This window comes from Eleginops maclovinus, chromosome 13 (assembly GCF_036324505.1).
Source record: "Eleginops maclovinus isolate JMC-PN-2008 ecotype Puerto Natales chromosome 13, JC_Emac_rtc_rv5, whole genome shotgun sequence".
Classification (NCBI taxonomy): Eukaryota; Metazoa; Chordata; class Actinopteri; order Perciformes; family Eleginopidae; genus Eleginops; species Eleginops maclovinus.
The window spans coordinates 5,775,239-5,797,070 of record NC_086361.1 but is presented as its reverse complement, the minus strand read 5'-3'; the positions used below and the strand labels follow the sequence as shown (position 1 = coordinate 5,797,070).

General features: G+C 40.1%; 1 protein-coding gene across 7 annotated transcripts; it reads right to left on the bottom strand.

The window, feature by feature from the left end:
• Positions 1 to 130: 130 nt before the first annotated feature.
• LOC134874486 (zinc finger MYM-type protein 4-like) lies at positions 131 to 21,538 on the bottom strand. Of its 7 annotated transcripts, XM_063898513.1 has the most exons (30): positions 21,115 to 21,393; positions 19,651 to 19,973; positions 19,245 to 19,419; positions 14,518 to 18,990; positions 13,754 to 14,336; positions 13,085 to 13,225; positions 12,605 to 12,687; positions 12,336 to 12,482; positions 11,615 to 11,853; positions 11,029 to 11,206; positions 9,820 to 10,023; positions 8,984 to 9,134; positions 8,781 to 8,896; positions 8,044 to 8,226; positions 7,087 to 7,237; positions 6,523 to 6,695; positions 6,284 to 6,428; positions 5,545 to 5,661; positions 5,409 to 5,440; positions 5,186 to 5,330; positions 4,543 to 4,655; positions 4,200 to 4,419; positions 3,805 to 4,023; positions 3,551 to 3,660; positions 3,247 to 3,409; positions 2,719 to 2,870; positions 2,368 to 2,482; positions 2,028 to 2,276; positions 1,493 to 1,619; positions 131 to 1,344 (listed from the first exon to the last, which is right to left on the bottom strand). In XM_063898513.1, the coding sequence occupies exons 4-30, from the start codon at positions 15,091 to 15,093 to the stop codon at positions 1,098 to 1,100; spliced, it is 5,079 nt and encodes a 1,692-aa protein (XP_063754583.1). In that variant the 5' UTR covers positions 15,094 to 18,990; positions 19,245 to 19,419; positions 19,651 to 19,973; positions 21,115 to 21,393; the 3' UTR covers positions 131 to 1,097. The 7 variants fall into 7 exon arrangements, with proteins under 7 accessions (XP_063754583.1, XP_063754582.1, XP_063754586.1 ...); XM_063898512.1 differs by lacking the exon at positions 21,115 to 21,393 and having other exon boundaries at positions 19,651 to 21,106; XM_063898516.1 differs by lacking the exon at positions 21,115 to 21,393 and having other exon boundaries at positions 2,371 to 2,482; positions 19,651 to 21,106.
• Between the last annotated feature and the right edge of the window lie 294 nt (positions 21,539 to 21,832).

The window sequence follows — 21,832 nt, the reverse complement described above, 5'->3', positions numbered from 1 at the left end:
GGTACTGACTGGAAGCAGTGCTTTTAACATGTCCTAATATATAACCATATCCTCTGTCCAACAATATCACTCTCGTGAAGAAAGGTTGTTGAACGCTCATTAAAAATAGCAAAAACATGCATAAAACAACTACATTTGAAATTATTTTTATTCAAAAACAACATACAATAGAAAATATCAAGAACAATGGCAGCCATACTTTAAGGAATGGGGGTTAATATAACCAAGTTCTACATGACGGAGCAGTATTTATTTCATAACGCCAGGGTGTCAGGGTTATGCAAAAAGTCCATGTATGAGAGCGGACACTTGACTGAAGACAGCATGTCCAAAATGCAGTCATCAACACTCACTTCAGTGCGTTCAGTCAACAAAAGGTTACTTAGTGACATTTTTCCCAATGGCGTGAAAGTCTTTTCAAACAGTGATACATTGCTTACATTTTTTTTTTTTTTTATGTATAATGAATTCCAACTGGTGAGTGAGGCAACAAGAAATATAAAAAACTATTTAAATCTTTAATTGAAACATATTTTCTTTTGATGAAATTCAGTTTCTAACATTTCACCCAGGGCAAATTGGAGAAGCCTGTTGAAAATCATTTAAACCAGCAGATAAAATGGAAGAATGCCGGCATACTTTGGTTTTATCTGCATTATGAATTTCTATGAATTATTTTGTTATGTAATGTGCTTCCCAAATTTTCATGAATGACATTCAAAACAACCCTTAGGGTTTAACAATTGCGCTCTTTGACTGACACCAAATCATAGTATCAATGCATTGTTGAAACTCAAGTATGTAAATGTTGGTCACTAATTTACATCTACATCACAGAAAGCTGTTTGTCTCCGGACATTTAATGGGAAAGCTATTTACCAAACTAAATACAGAAGTATATAGCTTTGTGTACTATTCAGTAAGTAGTTGAGGTTCCTAATTTGAGTGCATCTCAGTTCCAAACAAGGAATAATCACTTTAGTTGCAGTGCAGAAAATTGTAGTTATGCTTCTTAGGGATTCTCCTGTCTGTTTCTGTTTATTAGGTCATATTTAAATGATCTAATCTCTTTCTTTACAATATTAACACAACAACTCTCACTCTGAATCCCCCTCTTCCTCCTCGCTAGGTATAAATGGTGGATCATCGGGTTTCTTCTGCTTTATCCCTCCATCTTTTTTCGTCCTGAGATGCAGCTCTCGGACAGTGAGGATGCGGATGAGCATGTTTTCCTTGGTGCTGTCATCCAGAGGGCTGGAGGAGAACCACAGGGGGCTGTTGGGGACGCAGCAGCGCTCAGGCTGAAGGTAGAACAGGTTGGTCCGCTGCTTGACAGACTCGGAGCTGGATGGAAGATAATTGTAAAATATCAACATGGTGATCAGCGGTTTTTCACTTTTATTAAGTACATTTACAAACAATATGCATGTGCCACTTTTTTTGATAATTGAAACAAGCTGCTGTAAGTAGTTTGGTATAGGAGTATAGGCACCATTTGGAGAGGTAAAACTCGTAAAGTCGGACTGGACAGCGGAGAGGGTTCTCTGTGTTCTGCATCATCTCCAGGATATCCTCTTTACTCTCCTCCTCCTTACGCCTCTTAGCAGGAACATCTGGATCTTTAGGACACAAACACAGTTACGACATTTTTTTTATTCATCCATCTAAATTTTAATTTAACATGTACCTGCTGGTTAAAAAATACTATCAATACATACACTTATAACAACAGTAAGGTGGTTATTGTTATGTGAATGTACACCCAATCAACTTGCACTAGAAAACAAATAGAACAAACATTTACTGTTAAAAAAAGCCCTGGTCTTTTTACAGAAGATAAAACTGTCTGCAGTGTGTTTTTAAAGGTTTTACTGGGCGAAAAACTGTAAAATTAAAAAAGAGTAATTATACAGTGCAGTATATGACAGCAAAATAACAACTTTCTCAAATACTTCTAAAATCACCAAATTTGAAACATATTGTAATGGAGCACCGGTATTTATTTTGACCCTAGGCCATTCTGGTACCTGGCTCTGCCTCATTTACGGATATTGGGGGGTAGAAGCGCAGGAAGGTGTTCTTGCTGTTGTCAGGGTTGGTTTTGGTGCAGCGCATGACATGGGCGAAGGACAGCTGGTTGTGCTGCTCCACCGTAGTGAAGCCAAAGTATTTGCAGCAGAAGAAGAGCAGAGTGTTGAGGAGGACGATGGGGGAGTACGCACCCAGCTGTTTACATTCCCACAGGAACTCCTCCTCTACACGGGAGTGGATATAACCTGCAGAGAGGGGGAGAGCTGTCAGAAAACTGCTCAAATGTTTGTCAAACCAGGAAAAACTAAAATATTGACAGAAATTGCAAGAACTCACCACCTGCTGTGATTGAAGGTTTAAAATGTCTAAGATTAGTAGTGAACTCTGTGGCAAACTTGTTGTAGAAAAGATCCATGAAGATGTTCTCCACTCGACCGTTTTTAAACAGATGCTGAAAAGAGGGGAATGGTTCCAGGGTCACAATGAGCACAATGACAATAGTCAGGCAAGCGTCATTATCATTTAGTGAGGAGAATTAATATACAATTATTTCCTTTCTTGACTTTTTCTGATTTTTTTTTGTTGATTTATTAGACAAAGTCACAGGAAAATATTTTTCAGCAAGCTGGAAGAGCTTTGTTACCATTAGCAAAAGATTTGTATTCCCATGTGTGTCAAATGACTTGCCTGTTGAATGCCGAGGCAAAGGTAGAAGATGCTGTCGGCAGAGTATGGCTCTCCATTGGGTCGTTTCACCTCACTGATGAAAGAACAAAGACCGTAGCTCAGCTCAGCCGTGGTGCAGCGAAGAACATCCTCCTTCAACTCTATGGGACGAGCTGAAATCAGGACACAAGCAGTCAACAATGAAGAACGTTTAAAAAGAGATTACCAAAAGAACATAGGGCAAAAAGATAGTATATAAGACACTCTGTCACAGTGAAAACATCAACTCACCTGAAATCAAAAACTTGACATTCCTTTTCTGCTTTGTTAGCATATCCAAAAACATGCCGATTATTTTAGAAATTCTCACAAACAACCAGCAAGGTTTTAGTGTTTTTGTGGATCAGTCAATTGGATTTTCATTCTTTACATTTGAGTGTTCCAAATAATAATGTCCACGCGATGGAAAAATAAGTGCATAATCAGGTCGAGTAAAGGAACTATCAGTGTCGGCTTCAGTGGTTTTATTTACTTGACATCGAGACTTACAACCAAAGCGTGGTTTCTCCAGGTTGGGTTGAGTTGGCCTCTTCTGGATCCATCGCTTCCAGGCTTCCACTCCATATTCACTCTTCAGTTTTGGGACCTCTACAGCCTCGGCCTTGTGAGTCGACGCTTCAGCTGTCTTAGTCGAGCGCTTTGATTTACGACCCTTCGACAAAATGGAGACATAGAAGAGATGTTGACTCATAAATACAATGAGGGTGGGTAGTAGTAGGTATTCCCAGTGTCTAACTACACAATCCCATATTGTCGTAAATGCACAAGCAGCCTTCTTTCCCCAGGCAGCTACCCTTTTTTCTCTGGCTTTCCTGTGAGCTTGTCTTCGCCGTGCAGGAACAGGCGGAGGGCTTGGAGTTCGCTTGGACTCGTCTCTTAAACGGGCCATCCTCTCCAAAGTTTCTTTGAATAAAACCAAATATAACATTAGACAAAGCACACCAAAATATGTGTTTTCCCAAGCACTTCAACTACACTCTTCAAACACAAGACAAAGAGAAGATAAAACTCAAACGATGTTGCATCTCATAAATTTGCAAACCTCACCGACAGGGATGTCTGCTTCGATGTCCATGGCAGGGGTGGGCTCGGGGAAAGGCTCATTGATCAGACCCAAGGGGATGTCTATAACGGGGTTCAGCTTCTCGTGAGCGTACGGTCGACTCGGAGACCTGACAGCTGGATCAGAGGAGGCTTCGTCCCAGTTGTTGAGAAAACTCGCCAAGTCTTCTGTGTCCAAGTCATCACTGTAGTTACTGCCGTGATCTGTGAAATAAACATAAGAGGAACTCTTCATATAGTGTGACACGTGATATTTATATGTAAATGATATTTAGCATACTAAAAAACTAAACATTTAAAAATGTATGGGAAATGATTTAATACCATTCTTTTCTTTATTAATAAAAAAGTAACCAAAACCTTAAAATGTTTTCTCTTACCATCTGGAGCAGTTACTTGTTGTCTCTCTTTGCCCAACACCTTCTCCTTTGGTCTCTCCTCCTCCTTGTTTTTCTCATGTTGTTCTGCCACCATCTCAGCCATGAGGATGAGCTCTGCCTCGAAGGGGTCTGACGGGATCTTTTGCTTGATCTCCTGGATGGTTTCTACGATGCGTTCAGCGCTGTCCATTGTCACAGGCAGGAACATGGGCACCGGTACCTAGGGTTGTAAGGAAGGAAGCAACAGTGTGTAATGGGCTGTAAGGAGGATGGCATACACCTACTTCTTTTCCTAATAATAAAAAAATAATAATTTCACTTTGCAGAATTGAATTTGACATACTGGTAATGGCAGCCCCACAGGTTGCGGGGTAAACTGGCTGTACATATTCATGGGTACAGGAATATACACCGGCACTGGGACGGGGATGATCATGATTTTAGGAAAGATGTCGTCTGTAGAGAGGTGGAACATAAAAACAATGTCAGAGTTGTAAAATCAAAATTAGAAGGGAGAGGTCAATATAGAATCTCAAGTTTTAGGGCCAGCACATTCAAAAGTTGTGCAAATCAGGGAATTAGAATTCAATTGTAGGCAAAGTACAAAAACAACATTGCTTAATATGTTCAGGGCTATGTAAGGTCAAAGCTTTATATAACAACACACACATGTAGAAAATCTAAATGGAATTATTAAGTTTTGCATTCTGCAGTTAGCGCTTTCTGCAGGACAACAGTCTCTAACAAAGATTTATTAAAATACTGAATTGTAAAACAGTATATGCTCGCAGAGACTTAAAGCATTTGTCAAAACATACATAAACAACTCCAAGTTTTCCAACTCAGGGCCTGCTACATTTATAATGTATATAGACATGATTATCAAATATTATACAAACCAGCAATGGCATGGTGTTTAGTGCATTTGTTTGACTTAAGAGCACAGAGGTCGTTACAATAGGAACAATGTTTGGTAGTTGCTTTACCTGTTTGTGCCTCAACATCGACTGTCTGCGTCTTACAGGAAATCCCTTTGTTCTGCACCAGCGGTCTGCAGAGCACGGCCTTGTTCTTCAGGATTTTTGGGCCGGAAAGAGGTTGAACCTTCACTGTATCTGTCTGAACACTAAACTGAAGGAGGAAGTACATATATAGAAACAACTCCAGAATAGAAACACTTTAAAATACATATAAGATACAACAACTTACATTTCCAAAGTTCTTTGACTGAATGGATGTGCCTGTTGAGACAGAGTAAGAAACCATCACATTCAACCCTGGAAAATAATTGCATGAGGAAATAGCACGTTTCTTTCTTATAGGTTTGAATACAGTTCATAAATACCTGTGTCTGTGTTTTGTGTACTTTGCTGGGCAGTTCTGGTGGAAGCATTTGATTTCTCTGTTGGAGGTACTGCAAGTGAGATGACGTTGGCGATGACGGGTGTGGCCTCCGCTGTACCTGAAGTAGGAGAACCCCAGAAAACACAAAAGGGAGTCAATGGGGGATATAGCCAATACAAATCATAACATTTTTATTAATCTGAGCCAGTGTTTATTTTTTTCAAATTACAATCCTATAAAAAGTCATATGTGTGAAGCCAAAATACAGACACAATTAAAAATTCCTCAATCAAAATGACTAAAACTACTATTTAAAAAATCCTGGTTTTGAATCTAGAATATGGTTTCAAGTTGTAGTTTTGACTATTTTCCACCAGTTTGGAAATAGTTTGAAATGGGCGTCAAAACGATTGAACTGTTCTGGTTTCCTACTCAAAAATAAAAATGCAGAAACATCAACATTACTAAGTATTGACATATCCCAGACTGCGAAATAGGACATATGATTTAGTGAACAAAAAATAATTGAACGTATCATTATTAAATTCAAATTTGAAAAAATGTGGAATTGCGTAAGTGTGTAATAAATAATCTATGTAACAATTACTGTAACCGATTTGTGACGTGAGCACTTTCCTTTTTATAAGGACAGAACTTTTTTTAGACTAAGGGAACATATGTTTAAAAAAAAATTAAAAACAAGAGGGAAAAAAAAACGGTTTTGCAAAAATATTCCACACCTTTAAAGATTTCTCCCTGCGTGGCCACTTTATCGCAGCAGAACTGCAGCATACAGGTCAGATCACAGAAGTGCTTGACCTCTCCCAGCATGGAAAAACTCTGCTTCAGTTTAGCTTTGTGGCCGCAGGTGTCACACTTTGCAACCTAAGAGAAAACATAGAGTCAACATTAAGGTAATAATAACAGTCATCTTTGAGTCTTAGGCATGATTTTTATAGTTTCAATGAGGCTTGCTTACGTGGCAGAAGAGCATGGTGTATTTGGAGCGGCACTCATCAGAGCAGAACTCCTCAGTGGAGCCTCCGTACTGAGCCGTCACCAGCTTCTTGGACACACTGTGGCAGTAGACGCAGGAGTTACAGTGCTTCCCCCAGCTTTTAGTCTGGTCGTGTCTGAAGAGGAGCTTACATCCTGGGAGAGAGGAGAGGAGAGGTTTTATCACGAGTGTTGTTTAAACATATACAACTTGTAAATAAGTATATGCTTAGAATATGCTTTATTGTGATCAGGGAATTAAATTAGCCAAATACAGGGGAAATGCTGACTGTAGAATGCTAAATAAATTATTTTAGGTCACCTGCTGCCATGGCAGATGTTTGTCCTTATCAAAAAATATATTTATATTATTTAAAAAAAAGCTTCTCCCAAGTTCAAGTTTCCTGAAAGATTCCATATTTGTTGCTATGTGTAGTGCCACTGTGTTAGTGTTTACAATTCTACAGTTTACTCCTAATAGATAAAAACTCAATTTCAGACTGAGATAGTGATTTTTAGTATGTATATATTTCATCAGTCTGGTTACCGTCGCTGCAGAAGTAGCAGTCTCTGTTGTTTATCCTCTTGGCGTCTCTGGTGATCTTTTCGATCTTACAGTATTCACACAGGCTCGTCACGTAGTTGTCTTTCTTGAACTCATGAGCGCAATCAATACTGCACAGGAAAACCAGCTTGTCCTGCACACATAGAGGTATTAACATTAGGCATTTCAGTATGTACATTACGTTTTCTCAACCCTAAAGGCTAAGATTGAGGATTACAAAAATGCACTTCTTCGGGATTATGATGAGAAGATTGCAAGGTTGGATAAACCATACAGGCACCACACTTTCTGTGTATTTCACAAGCAGTGGAAGACCTGTTCAAATGATCCGTTTTAGCAATAAGGAAATACTTTATTCCAAAATCCCAAGAGCTATTGCCTCTGTACTGCATGAATTGAGCCTATTTACCAAAAAAAAACACATACTTGTTTTGAGGTGAAAGCTTCTTTTATATTTGGAATTCTATTAAATCTACAGATGTAGTATTTGACCATGATTAATACATATACAGTAATGACACCTTCTCCCTAGCGTGTTGTATTTCCTGTTTACCTCCAGCTTCTGCGGTGTGTGTGTGGAGAAATGTGATCAAAATATTTTTTCCGATCAAATTGTGACTCAAGTCTCACAGAATTTGTATTTTTTTCCCATAAATCTGTAAGTTCTTTCTCAGAATTTACCTCAGTTCCCCAATTCTGTAAAAAAAAAAAATAACTACAAAAACACAAACAAACTCCCATTTCTCACACACACACACACACACACACACACACACACACACACACACACACACACACACACACACACACACACACACACACACACACACACACACACACACACACACACACACACACACACACACACACACACACACACACACACACACACACACACACACACACACACACACACACACACACACACACACACACTACCTTGATCTGGATGACTTCAGGTGGAAAATTAATGTTTCGGGCGCACTGGAAGCAGTTCAGTTTCAGCGGTGCTTTGAGGATTTCCTGCTGATTTTGGGTGGAAGTGATTGTCTGGATTTGGCTTGATCCGACTGGCAACTTGGTAAAAACATTCACCTGTGTCTGGGACTTCTTGAACTTTTCCTATGGCACAGAAAACAACAAACGAGTGATAATGATTCATGTAGGGTTTCTAAGCCGAGCAAATAATGGCCAAACCAGCCAACTCAAATTGTTCCACAAAGGATAAGAACTTTATAATAAATACACTGCTTTGACTTTAGCTGTATATGGAGAACATCAAATATGACATCTCTGATCAAATACCTTGATATGTTGGTGCTTTTACCAAACATGTACACAATAAATGGAGTAATAATAACCATTAGTTGGGTGAATATAAAGTCTGTATAGGAAAAACATGGAACAGCTAGAACAGGAACATTCTGAAAAGGACATCTCTGTACGGTTACACAGCCTTAAAAACCAGGAAAAGAAACGTGCGATATAACAACATCAGAAATCCAAGACGATATCTTACCTTATGGGTCTAATATCACAATACCGATATAATATTGATATGTTGCCCTGCTCTAAGTTATGGTCTCACTTTTCACGTGACACAACCAAATTCAACATGCCTTCAACAAGAGACTAAAACAAGTGTGTTAGTGTTTACTATAACTAAACCCCATTACCTGGAAAGCCATGACACAAGGCAGAGTGCAGAAGTTCCTGATGGAAGTATCTGACATGGCCAGGTGGTAGGCAGGGACTGTGTTTTTCCCACAAGTATCACAACTCACCCGAGCACCTACAAAAAAAGAGCAGGAAAGTATATAACAAATATTTGAAAACTTCCAAGCAGCCAGGAGCAAAGTAGTGAATCCATCTCTTGTACCTGATGCGCTGACGGACTGGACCTTGAAAGCCATCACACAGCTGCTGCTGCAGAACAGGTTCACTGAGTCGTCACTGTTTTTGTTGTGAATCATTTCTCCAATTAGCCGGGTAGTTTTACACATCATGCACGGCTGGTTGGTCTTAGTGTTCTGTCATGAAATGAGGAGACAGACATTTGAGCAACATTAACAATGGTTTACTTTGTGTTGAACAACTTAAATCTGCGCGTCCAGGCCACAACTTCGATGCTCACACTGTACGGATCAGACCATCTATAGATCATACTGAACATAAGCAGACCGTCTTGTTTTGTCCAGTGACTATTCGAATAAATGTTGTTGCATAATGCATTATACAAAATAATATATACAAATTGAATGAAGTCAGCATTACTTTCAGCAATTCACTATTAACAGTAACAAGAATTAAAGAAAAACAGTAACCCCAGGTGTTCAGTCAATGTGCTCTACTGTTTATTTTGAATTAGAGGGTCTCTATGGCACACTTTAGCCATGCTGTAATGTTTTAATGTCTTGTTGATCTTATCACAAGGGTTTCTGGAATTCACCTCTTGCCAGTAGTGAAAGAACCAGATTTTTTAAAACTACAATATCAGAAAAATAAAAGCAGTAAATGTTTTATTTAGTAGATGTAGATAGCCCTGGTACAGTGAGCAAAATGTAGCGTAAATATAAAACTGTTTAATTCTGCTCTCAGATATTTACACATTAACGTTTTTTTACTTCATTGTTGAATATTCAGTTTTATGACCTCTTTGCCATATTGTAAGTGTTATCTGCACCAGTCCGACCCAAATACATGTCCTATTCCTACCTCTTTGTACTTGGCCAGACACTCTACATTGCACACAGTTTTGTTGCTGTCCTCCAGCTTCAGCATGAGCGGTTTCTTGTGGCAGTAGGAGCCGCAGTGTGCGCAGCCGGCCATGGAAAGTTTGTTAACTTTACGGAAACGGTTGAAGCAGGCGTCGCTGCAGAGCTTGTGGACAGCTCCGCTCAGGATCACCTCATGTTTGCTCTGCAGGAGGGAGGACAAAAGAAAATTTCAGAAAATAAATCCTGTCACTACAGAAAGTGTAGGTTTCAGGGTCAGCAGTTGCCAGTACTACTTGTGTAATATTTAACACGGCAGCTTATTTATTTAATTTAATATAAAAAAATGCCACTTTTGGCCCTGGCCGTGGCGCAACTGGCTGGGGCACCTGCACCGTACGCCGGCGACCCGGGTTCGATTCCCGACCCGTGGTCCTTTCCGGATCCCACCCCGACTCTCTCTTCCACTTTCCTGTCACTCTCCACTGTCCTATCCGATTAAAGGCAAAAAGCCCCCATTTTTTATTGTAGTTCATACTGAAATTTCAGGATTTTAAAATTGATTTAAAACTGAAAAATGCTAGCTTTCTTATTCATTTTAAAACTGAAATTGCAGGGTTTTAAATGTTATCAGTTAGAAATTGTAATTAATAAATCGGATATCGGATGAGTTTTAAGGGTTAACACTTTAAATCAAACACAGATTGATTGACGCTCTTGAAGTGGCACAATGTTTACAATAACCTTACTTTAGAAATAAAGATTATTACTGGGTTAATTATTATTTGTGAAAATAATCATAATGTAAGAAAGGAAAGATAATAAAGTTGAAGATTCCATTTTAAAGTTAATATAAGCACTTTAAAGTTAATATAAGCAGAAAATGAATTAGCAACCTTGTTTTTTTTTGGCTAACAACATTTTAAACGAGTTGTTGAGTATATTTTGTGCATTAACCAGCAACAGGGGTTGGACATATAGACACAAACACATCAGCAACCATTGATAATAAATGAATCCTTTCAGTATTATTTACATATTTACAAAACAAAACACTTATTCTTGAACTTTAGAAAATTACAACACTAATTCCTCACTCTTTCCCACCTTTTAAAGATAAAACGATTCATATGTTAATCAAGGAAATAAAAGACAGATCAATGGACAATTAAAATAATAGTGAGTAAGAGCACTAATGTATTTGACTTACGGTGCAGTATCTGCTGCACATGCTGCAGAGGGACGGAGGGGCTGATATTGGTTGGGATGCTTTTCTGAAGGCGTTTTGCTTGAAGTTGAAACTGGTCAGGCAGCTCTGACTGCAGAATTCTCTCATGCCCCCTTTAACATCTGGAGCCAGGATGACGTCCTGAGGTCGAAATATCAACCTGGGACATAAACAATAAGAGATAACCATTCAGTTATAGTTTATCTGGGTTATGATCTTTCACACAATAATCACAGGTGTATTTTTGCTTCCATAACATATCTTCTGTAAGACTAGTGCAAAGAAAACCTCCAGCATACACAATTAGCTTTACATTACTAGCTTTGTCTATATCTTTAATTGACCAAGCATTAGATCATCTCTTCTTTGCATATTTAAATATACAATTTCAGATAACTTGTAAAACAAAAAGTGATTGCGTTACTGTAATTAACCAACTGTGGAAGTTTTAAGGTGATATTAATTGATTAAACATTTTTGCCACGATAACCTCGAGTGTCCCTTTAATATTAATTGTGTCAAATTGTCGTTAGTTTAGAAAGATGTTACTGTTTTCTTTCTGACTCACTTTTGGCAGTCGTGGCAGACCTTAGTGGCTCCTTTGGCTGTGGGCAGCGACGTGGTGAGGCAGGAGGAGGAACAGAAGAGGGCAGGGGAGCCCTTCCTCTGGAAAGCTGTCTGTCCTTTGATCAGGCTCTTCTTGCAGTGGGAGCAGGACATGTGCAGAGAGGAGGGGTTGACAACGGGCAGCGTCTGAGCCTCGGTAGCTGGGGTCACAGAGAAGACCGATCCGATCCTCAAGTCGTCCTGTCATTAACGAACAGGAAACAGGATTCAGTCATAATCCAGTGAGTCTGGAATTGCCTTATTCTGGGTATTCCATTTGAAGAAGTGGTTGTCATTTTATATACGAGGACTACACATGCGTTCAACGAGTGAAATTCAAGATTTTATCGTTAAGTGTATTTTTGTGTAATGGGGATCTAAATAAATGTTGAAAAGGTATTTGTTTTATTTTAAGTCCATTTAAAATGTATCTTTTAGTCAAAGTCAACTTGATATTTTTTAGGGTTGCCAAAAAGATCCAAATATTCAAACAGGTGTGTCAGAATTAAAATCATAGGGCAAAAGTGTTAGGTTATTGCTGTGCTTGTAAGAGGGTTTTTTAGGGGGATTATTACACTGATCTGGCATCAGAATCATTTACTAGTAAAATTGTTGTTGTGACTTCACACCATTCAGACATGAGACCAAGACATCAATCTGCCATCAGAGGGCGTGGGACCTACCTTTGCCATATTGGGCTCATCTTTTATGTTTGCAGCAGATGAGGTAGATATCAGAGCTAGATCATACTCTTCATCTATGGGCTCATCCTTCACCGTGACCAGAGGTGGTGAGGGAGACGCCCTGATTGGCTGGTCAGCAGCATTCTCCTACAACGGGAACAAAAAAGAAAATGATTGCTGTTGTTTTAAACATTCATAATAAAATGCCATCCAATATGTTTCTATGGACTGGTTTCGATATTCACACTGTAGTGGATTGTCTTACTTACTCTTCCAGTGTCTAATCTTGGTATCCGCATGTTAACGACTTTCGTACCGTTCACTACAGTGGCTGGTGAGGAGCTGTCCCTTCCTACAGGAACATAAGCAACATGACATACAAAGGAAGGATAAACGCATGAAGTCTGTGATTGAACCAAAATCTAGTACAATTTTTAGGTAATTTACTGGAGGTAATGCCTTGAGGTTATTGGCTTTATTGCTACTTTAAACATCTACCCCAATACATGTCAGAGGCAAGTATTGTACTTTTTATTCCACTAGATTTATTTGAAAACTTTAATCTGTAGATTATTTTTGACTGTTCATCTCAGCATTAAAAGACAAGCATTGCAGCTTCCAAAAGCTGGTAGACATTTTCAGGGTTGTTTGAAAACTTCACTGGTTGGAAAAATCAAGCAAGTGAGATGAGAATTGTATACGTTAACCACAAATGCACTTCATTTTACCCCAGGCCCAAGGTTGCTCACCTGTACTGGCCGTGGCTTCAGAAGTTGGAGACGAGCTCTTGATCTCTAAAGACACTTTCATGTCCTCAACCTGCTCCTCCTTTGGGGGTAGTACGGGGGGTTTCACATCTTCTTCCTCCTCAACATAGTTAATGCCTGCCACTGATGATGTGAGGGAACATTTACAAAAGCAGCTATGAGTTGGATGATATACGACAAGATAAAAAAGGACCTTTAGTAAAATTCAGGAGTTATAGCAGCAACCGAATGAGACAGAAACACAGATATATCACATGGGATAATAAGAATGAAAGTAAAATACCCTTTTAACCTGTTCACTTAAATCAACTCCTACAAAAGGTCCAACAACTACACCAACCTGAAGCTCGGAGGTCCTGAAAAATTCTGAACATTTTGTAATATTTTGTGGCTGAACCGGGCATCGGTGACAAAACTGGTTTACCCACCTCCTCTAACTCTCTTTTGTACTTTAAAAAAGTCATGTTTGTATATCTGTCTATCCATCAGCAGGATTACCGAAAAACAAAAGAAACTAAAATCAATGTATTGTTTAAGCGTTCGAGCAAAAAAAATACCCCACATCTTCTTTCTAGCGTCCATGTTTCCAGAAAAGCACTTAAAGCTTGTGAACACAACAAAGTAGTATCTGTGTAGTCTGCTTAACTTCACCTGTATTAAAAATAGCAGGTGAATGGCTGCAATCCTCCGCCACCAAATGATTCTCTTGCTCATCTTTCATCTGAGCTTCCTGTTCCACCTGATCCACTATGCCAATGTCCATCATCTCATCAAGGTCCTCTGCTTTAGAAACCCTCGATGTACTGGCCGAAGACACCTGCTCCAGCTGTGTCCCCGTTTCCTTTGTAGTGTCCATGTCTGTTTCCATGTTTAAGTTTGTTATCCTCTCGACAGTCTTCTGCATATGTGTTTCCTTACTCCCACCAGGTCCTGCAGGATTTTCCTCTGAGCTCAACTCAAACTCTTCCTCTGTTTTCACCTCAGGACCTTCTTCTCTCTCAGTCTCTGATGTGCTACTTGGCCCAGCACTGTGAAGCAAAACTGTGCTGACTGACTCTTCATTGGAAAAAGTCTCTTTATGATCTTTACTTTCTATTTCCTTTTGAGCAGCAACAAAAGTATTCTCCTCTCCATGTTCAGAAAGTCTTTGAGAAGCTGTGTCAAGAAGATTTGGTTCTCCAACATCTGCGGAGAATCCCGGCTCTGGAGCTTCCATATGCTCTCCTCCTGTTACCTGTGAAAGACAGACAATTCAAATACATTTTAAAACATGGTCACAAAACGATCCAGGAATCACAGCTGGAATCGAGTTTGTGCTCTTAATGGCTGCTTTCACAGAATCTGTGATATGGGCCCTCATGCTGTCCAAAACGAACACCAGTGAAATTCGTTCTATCATGGCCAGTGGTTCTCACCGTAATGGATGGTTCACCTTGCTTGTTAACAGTCCTAGTGAGAGGCAGGTCAAACGTCACAGGCACTTCATCCACATTTATGATCTTGTCCGGTCCGATGGAATATTCGTTTATCTTTCTTAGTGTGAATTTGCGGAAGTTTGTTATTTTTTCCGCGTAGTCGGGAGGGAGTTGCTGACACACAGTCGTCTGCGCCCTGATGGACAGTCCTTTTCGTTTCATAAATCTGTGACACCAGGATGGTCCACCTCTGAAATTTTCTATCTTCATTTCGGTGGCGACTGTTTTGGCTTTCAGTCGGATCTGCACAGTTGAAACACCTCGCCCGTTTGCTCTCTGTGTGTTCACCCAGTCTTCAATAAAGTCTTCAAGTTTGGGCCATCTACTTTTATTACCTCTGAAAGCTTTTTTCGTCTTTTTGGACTGAGCCAGTTCTTCACGCTGGCATCTCCAACGTCTCACCATTGATTCGTTTATACCAAGGGTAAGTGCAGCAGCTCTATTTCCCTCGTGGAGAGCCAAATCGACTGCCTTTAATTTAAAAGCTGCATCATATGCATGTCTTTTGTTTGCCATAATGAGGGTTTGTGAATGAAAGCTTCCTTTGCTCCTGTAATACTCGTCTTGCTCTTGCTAATCTAGTCTCTTTTTCGCGCTAATTCGTACGGCACTACTTTGCCTGGCGGACGGACATGTGACCAACATACCACTCTTTTCCCCCGTGACTGTGTGTCTGATCACATGCCCTTCCGCCAGACAAAGTAGTGCCGTACAACAGCGGAACAAACCAAAACAAAACCTCTTACGATATCACAAAAATCATGAAAAATCCATAGAAAAGCCGCACAGGACTATAAGAGGCAGGGTTCAAAGCTTGTGCAAAAAGTAGCGGCTTATAGTCCGGAAATTACGGTACATGAATCACTAACATTAACATCTGATTGATGTCTTAATATAGACACAACTTCTACAAAATTATATGAAGTTATTTTGGATTGTTCCAAATTTCTCTGTGCTACCAAACTTTTGGTAGGACAAAATGTAGGTATTTTTGACATAATTATCTTTCTCTGACAACCGCATGTTCAGCCTTGTTTATGAATTGGTAGATAAATAAACTCTTGTTAAATCTCTGAAAGTCTAACAAGGAACTGTCCTGCAAGTAATAATAATTCCTTTTGGACAATAAATAACTTATTATGTATTGCACACAACATTTAAAGAGAACTTGGTGATGAACTGAGTGAAAATCCTAGATTTCAGGCCTTCTCCAAAAAAGCTCTATCGATATTAAGAGATGCAGAAATAAGAAGAGAGGCCAGCTCTGTCAAGATCTTTAAAGGCCTACTGAAATGGGTTTTGTTTACTTAAAAGGGGATAGCAGTTCAGTTCTATCTATATTACTTGACCGTTTGGTGAAATTCCTGTATTTTTGGAGAGCACGTACAAGCAGAATAATTGACAAGAAAAAACTATTTTTATCAGCCAGTGAGGACCTTCTCAAAACAGTCTGCCTGTACCGGAAGTAGCAGACGACTTACGGGTGACGTCACGAGTGTAACTGTACCGGTGTTGCAACCATGGCTAGCAGTACTAGTGAGTACTGTCTGTTTCTGTTGATGCTGAACACGATGAAAGCGTCAGTGAGCTCTCTGATGCCCCTGAGCCGTCATCAGATGGAGAAATCGACGTGGCAGAGCCACTGGGAGTCCAACCATATATGTTTGAGCCAGCCGTGTCATACGCTGGGAGTGACAGTGACAGTGGTGAGGACGACGGAGCCGGTGGAGGGATAGACCACGATATAGATCGCCTACAAAATACAGAATGGTAATTAGTATTCCTTTTGACCCTGGCTTGTTATTGTTATTGTTTGCTTTAACCCGTCTACTACCTTGGGCGACATCTGTCGCCAAGATTTATAAACTGCTTCCCAGCCCTGGGCGTCATATAGCACCAGAGTCCTAAGCACTGCAGCCTGCCCGGGGCGACATACAGTGGGGCAAAAAAGTATTTAGTCAGCCACCAATTGTGCAAATTCTCCCATTTAAAAAGATGAGAGAGGCCTGTAATTTTCATCATAGGTACACTTCAACTATGAGAGACAGAATGGGGGAAACAATCCAGGAAATCACATTGTAGGATTTTTAATGAATTAATTGGTAAATTCCTCGGTAAGTATTTGGTCACCTACAAACAAGCAAGATTTCTTGCTCTCACAGACCTGTAACTTCTTCTTTAAGAGGCTCCTCTGTCCTCCACTCGTTACCTGTATTAATGGCACCTTTTTGAACTCGTTATCAGTATAAAAGACACCTGTCCACAACCTCAAACAGTCATACTCCAAACTCCACTATGGCCAAGACCAAAGAGCTGTCAAAGGAGACCAGAGACAAAATTGTAGACCAGCACCAGGCTGGGAAAACTGAATCTGCAATAGGTAAGCAGCTTGGTGTGAAGAAATCAACTGTGGGAGCAATTATTAGAAAATGGAAGACATATAAGACCACTGATAATCTCCCTCGATCTGGGGCTCCACGCAAGATCTCACCCCGTGGGGTCAAAATGATCACAAGAACGGTGAGCAAAAATCCCAGAACCACACGGGGGGACCTAGTGAATGACCTGCAGAGAGCTGGGACCAAAGTAACAGAGGCTACCATCAGTAACACATTACGCCGCCAGGGACTTAAATCCTGCAGTTCCAGACGTGTCCCCCTGCTTAAGCCAGTACATGTCCAGGCCCGTCTGAAGTTTGCTAGAGGGCATTTGGATGATCCAGAAGAGGATTGGGAGAATGTCATATGGTCAGATGAAACCAAAATAGAACTTTTTGGTAAAAACTCAACTCGTCGTGTTTGGAGGAGAAAGAATGCAGAGTTGCATCCAAAGAACACCATACCTGCTGTGAAGCATGGGGGTGGAAACATCATGCTTTGGGGCTGTTTTTCTGCAAAGGGACCAGGACGACTGATCCGTGTAAAGAAAAGAATGAATGGGGCCATGTATCGTGAGATTTTGAGTGAAAACCTCCTTCCATCAGCAAGGGCACTGAAGATGAAGCGTGGCTGGGTCTTTCAGCATGACAATGATCCCAAACACACCGCCAGGGCAACGAAGGAGTGGCTTCGTAAGAAGCATTTCAAGGTCCTGGAGTGGCCTAGCCAGTCTCCAGATCTCAACCCCATAGAAAATCTTTGGAGGGAGTTGAAAGTCCGTGTTGCCCAGCGACAGCCCCAAAACATCACTGCTTTAGAGGAGATCTGCAAGGAGGAATGGGCCAAAATACCAGCAACAGTGTGTGAAAACCTTGTGAAGACTTACAGAAAACGTTTGACCTCTGTCATTGCCAACAAAGGGTATATAACAAAGTATTGAGATGAACTTTTGTTATTGACCAAATACTTATTTTCCACAATCATTTGAAAATAAATTCTTTAAAAATCCTACAATGTGATTTTCTGGATTTTTTTTTCTCATCTGTCTCTCATAGTTGAGGTATAGAGCTCCTGCGGTCACGTGACTTTTGGTTGGGAGCCACCATTTTGGCAGTCAACATGACCACCGGTGCCAGTGTTTTCTTACCGAGCGAGTATACTTCTCATTTTAATTCAAGTGAAATTCGGCTTTATAGTACAAAATTAGAGAGATTAAATATAAGCGACCCATATAATTCACCCGGTGTGCTTTTCAAGAGCATAACCTCCTGCTCTGAAGACGATGTACCCGACTTGCGCTACGCAGACATCCACAGCTATTGAACCTTGAGGGCAAATGGCAATTAAATATTTCATGGTGTGATGTGATTTGTATCTTGAGTAACACTGCGCACTGGGTCGCAATCTACTTGGTTTCTCTAGAAATATTTCAAAGCAATCAATGATACAAACAGTCTTCTCGTAGTCACCATTTCTAAATACATATGGAAGAGATGTTCTTAAAGATTCTCTTTCAGGCCACACCACTAGGCTTGGCACCAGTCTACAATACATCAAATTAACACAGTTTTTGAAGTGCCTGGAGACAGTAGTTGGGTCGATGCCAAAATAAAAACCCAAAAAGTCAAATGTTAAGTTCATTCGAAGCTTCATCAAAGTCAACATGTATTGTTGAAAACATGTTATTGATGATTTAACTTTGAGAAATGGAGCCAGATATTGAAAAATGGTCATGAGACATGCATAGGTTGCCAGCCCAGTGAGGACATTCACCTTTTTATCATTGTTATTTAAACTAATCTCTGTCAGGGTCTTCCTATTAATCTTTTCCCTTAACAACACATTTTCAGCCCTTAGAGCTTGGCATTCTTGCTCAAGACTCTGGATGCGGGTACAGCAGGTTTCAGAGGTGCATGGTGGTGTTACTGGTTCAGGCTGGACAGGATCATCGGCTGAGTCTTCCAACGGATCTGTGATGGGGGGCTCCTTCAAAGGCTCTGTGATATGGTCTTCTGGGGCTGCATCAGTTGATGTCCTGATGAAAACACAGAAGCAGCAAAATAAGCTTTCATGCATACAATACTGATGGCAGTTTGACATGTTTACATGTTTACAGTTTGACATGTTTAATGGAAATCATATGATATTAGCCTTCATTAAATGACTGGTGTGACGTTATTGTTTATAACCATATCACGGCAGTTAACTATTTGAAATAAAATAATCTGAATAACACACCGATCACAAGTAGACCCAACATGTAATCAGACAGGAGTTTGATCTACCCACCTTTGACGGATGGCTTCTGCAGATATCTTTGCCTGCTCTACTTTGTGCAGTTTAGCCTTCTGCCTTCTGTTAAAAACCTCCAGTCTCGTTTTATGTCTCCTCTTCTCTGGAGATGGAAGGTAATCGAAAATTGAGGGGATAAAATCCGGACTCAACGGATTATCACTCTTTCTCCCTACAAAATAAGAAGGAATATTTCAACACGGGTTTGTTTACCACTAGCTTGCTACAAGCTAACTTGCTAACTGGCTAGGCTGCGCCAGAGCCACACTTGTTGAGTTAAAAAGGGACATCACAGTGTCCGTTAGCTATAATAACTGGGTGCTACTTCTTAAATTAAACTAATTAAATTTAATTAAACTGACCAGAAACTTTTTGTAGCATTGTACTGTATTCCTTCACCCACCTGATATGAAGTGATCACTGCATAAGCGAAAGCCAACGGCCGGGGGGTCCCATCTTTCAGTCTTTTTCTGAAGGCTCCTGGCTCTTTTAATCGCTCCAATCCACTTCTCCCTCCTCTCCGCGTCTTTAGGAATGCGATAATACGATACACCTTTCTTTTTCCCACGCCTATTTGTGCAACCTGGTGCACAGCAGTTATCCACCATCCTTGACAGTCTGCCAGTGCCTGTCAATTTACTGCCGCGATGACTGCCAAAATGGCTGCCCCTGTCGTATCTCGTCACGTGACCAGCATATATGACATCATCTGCAGGAGCTCTATACCTATGATAAAAATGACAGGCCTCTCTCATCTTTTTAAATGGGAGAACTTGCACAATTGGTGGCTGACTAAATACTTTTTTGCCCCACTGTACAGTGCCCAAACAGCATCGTGTGTAGAAACGTTGTTTAAACCAATCAAATACGTATTGCTAAGTTGTTATACCCTTTGGGACCCATGATAATGCACAACCAGTAGACAATCGTGCCATTGGCATTGTGAAACTGAAAGGAGTCAAATGATATATAGCATTACTATGGTAGTTCATGATAATGAAACAAGAACATTTTCCGGGATTTCCTGGCGCGAATTTGAAATTATTAATTACTCCGTTAATTCGACCGCAATGACATGGGTTGCAATGATATATGTTATTCAGTTGTATATGTACTATTAGACTGCCTGGTGCGTAGTGCTGCACTTTAGTAGGCCTTTAAATGGACACTTAAAACATTTGTTACCTACTAAAAAAAAAAGTTTTAACCAGCAGCCAGTCTGTCTGTATGTTTTTCTTATCTTTCACATGTTATTGTTTGTATGGCTTCCTTCCTCATTCTTCTTATCGAACCTGTTCATGCTTTTTGCTGCCTCTTTTTGATGTTTTTCACCTCATTGCTTGGTTTTATCGTGTAGTGTTTTCACCAGTATTACTTGCATGTTTTTATTCTACTTTCTTCACCCTAACGTAATTCCTGTTGAACTACACCCTGTGTATGAAATGTGCTTTATAAATAAAGTTGTCATAGTAATATTATCTATAAAAAAGGGATATTTGTGCAAGTAAAAGAAACACCTTCATACAAAAAATATTGCAGTCCAATTGATATCTACTTCCGCTATAATAGGCAGAAGTACATAAAAGAGTTAGCTGATAACACAACCAGTACAACGATGGTTGCAGATATCATATCATAAATACATGCATTAAAAATATATTAATAATAGAGCTCATGTTGTAGAAATGTAACCTGAAATTAGCACGCCCAGTCAGTTTTCCTTAGTATAACCGTGCATCGATCCTCACCAACCAACACAACAGTTAGCTTGTTGCTGCAAATGCAATGTAAACACAACTATAGCGTTACTGCTGCACAGCTGTTCAGACAACAACAGGATTAGTTGCGGAAAGAGGAGTGTTATTACCTCCTTCTGAGACGCTTCCTTGGATTTGGCCATGTTATGATGATGTATTGACTCAATACATGACCTGCAAACAAGAGAAAACTAGCTCACCACTTGCTAAGCTAAATCTAGCTTGCTTTTCCAGTCTGCACCATGGTCTGCACACGTTTCTGCCTTAGAAGATGAGCTAGCTAGTGAGCTAGCCTTAATAGTAGCTCAAAAACGAACCACTTTGCGACTATAATAACTTTACTAATTGTGTTATGTCTTGTTAATTTCTTCCTACAGCAACGTTATGAGGGTGTGTATATTGTATACAATGTACATAGACGTAAAAACGTGCAGCGTATTACCGCGCCAGCTTCTTGGCATACGGGACTTGATTGGTGTTCAGCGGTGGGTGTCCATCCCCGGATTCCGTAGCCGCCATGTTCGCTCCAAAACAGCTTTGCAGCTAAATAAGCGAATATCTGCATTTTAAAAATGTGGTTTACATACTCTGCAACCATAACATACTTTGAACATGATCCCTTAGAACAGTGGTTCTCATCTTGTGGGTCGCGACCCAAAAGTTGGTGGCAGAATTAAATAAAAATAAAAATTGAGAAAAAAGAAAACACGGGAAAAAGTCAAACTTTTATTTTGAATGCCGAAATGTCTAATGCTGCACGTGCAGTAACCGTTTGAATAGAAATGTCAGACCAGAAACGTTTTGAAAACTGCTGTCTCAAAATAAATA

What these genes read in the sequence shown, in the direction of transcription:
- LOC134874486 (XM_063898513.1), bottom strand. Translation starts at nt 15,093, where the DNA reads ATGGCAAACAAAAGACATGCATATGATGCAGCTTTTAAATTAAAGGCA. An exon ending in AGTCAAAGAACTTTGGAAAT is followed by an intron (nt 5,331 to 5,408) that starts GTAAGTTGTTGT and finishes TTCCTCCTTCAG; the next exon opens with TTTAGTGTTCAGACAGATAC. An exon ending in TTTGCCTCGGCATTCAACAG is followed by an intron (nt 2,483 to 2,718) that starts GCAAGTCATTTG and finishes CCCTCTTTTCAG; the next exon opens with CATCTGTTTAAAAACGGTCG.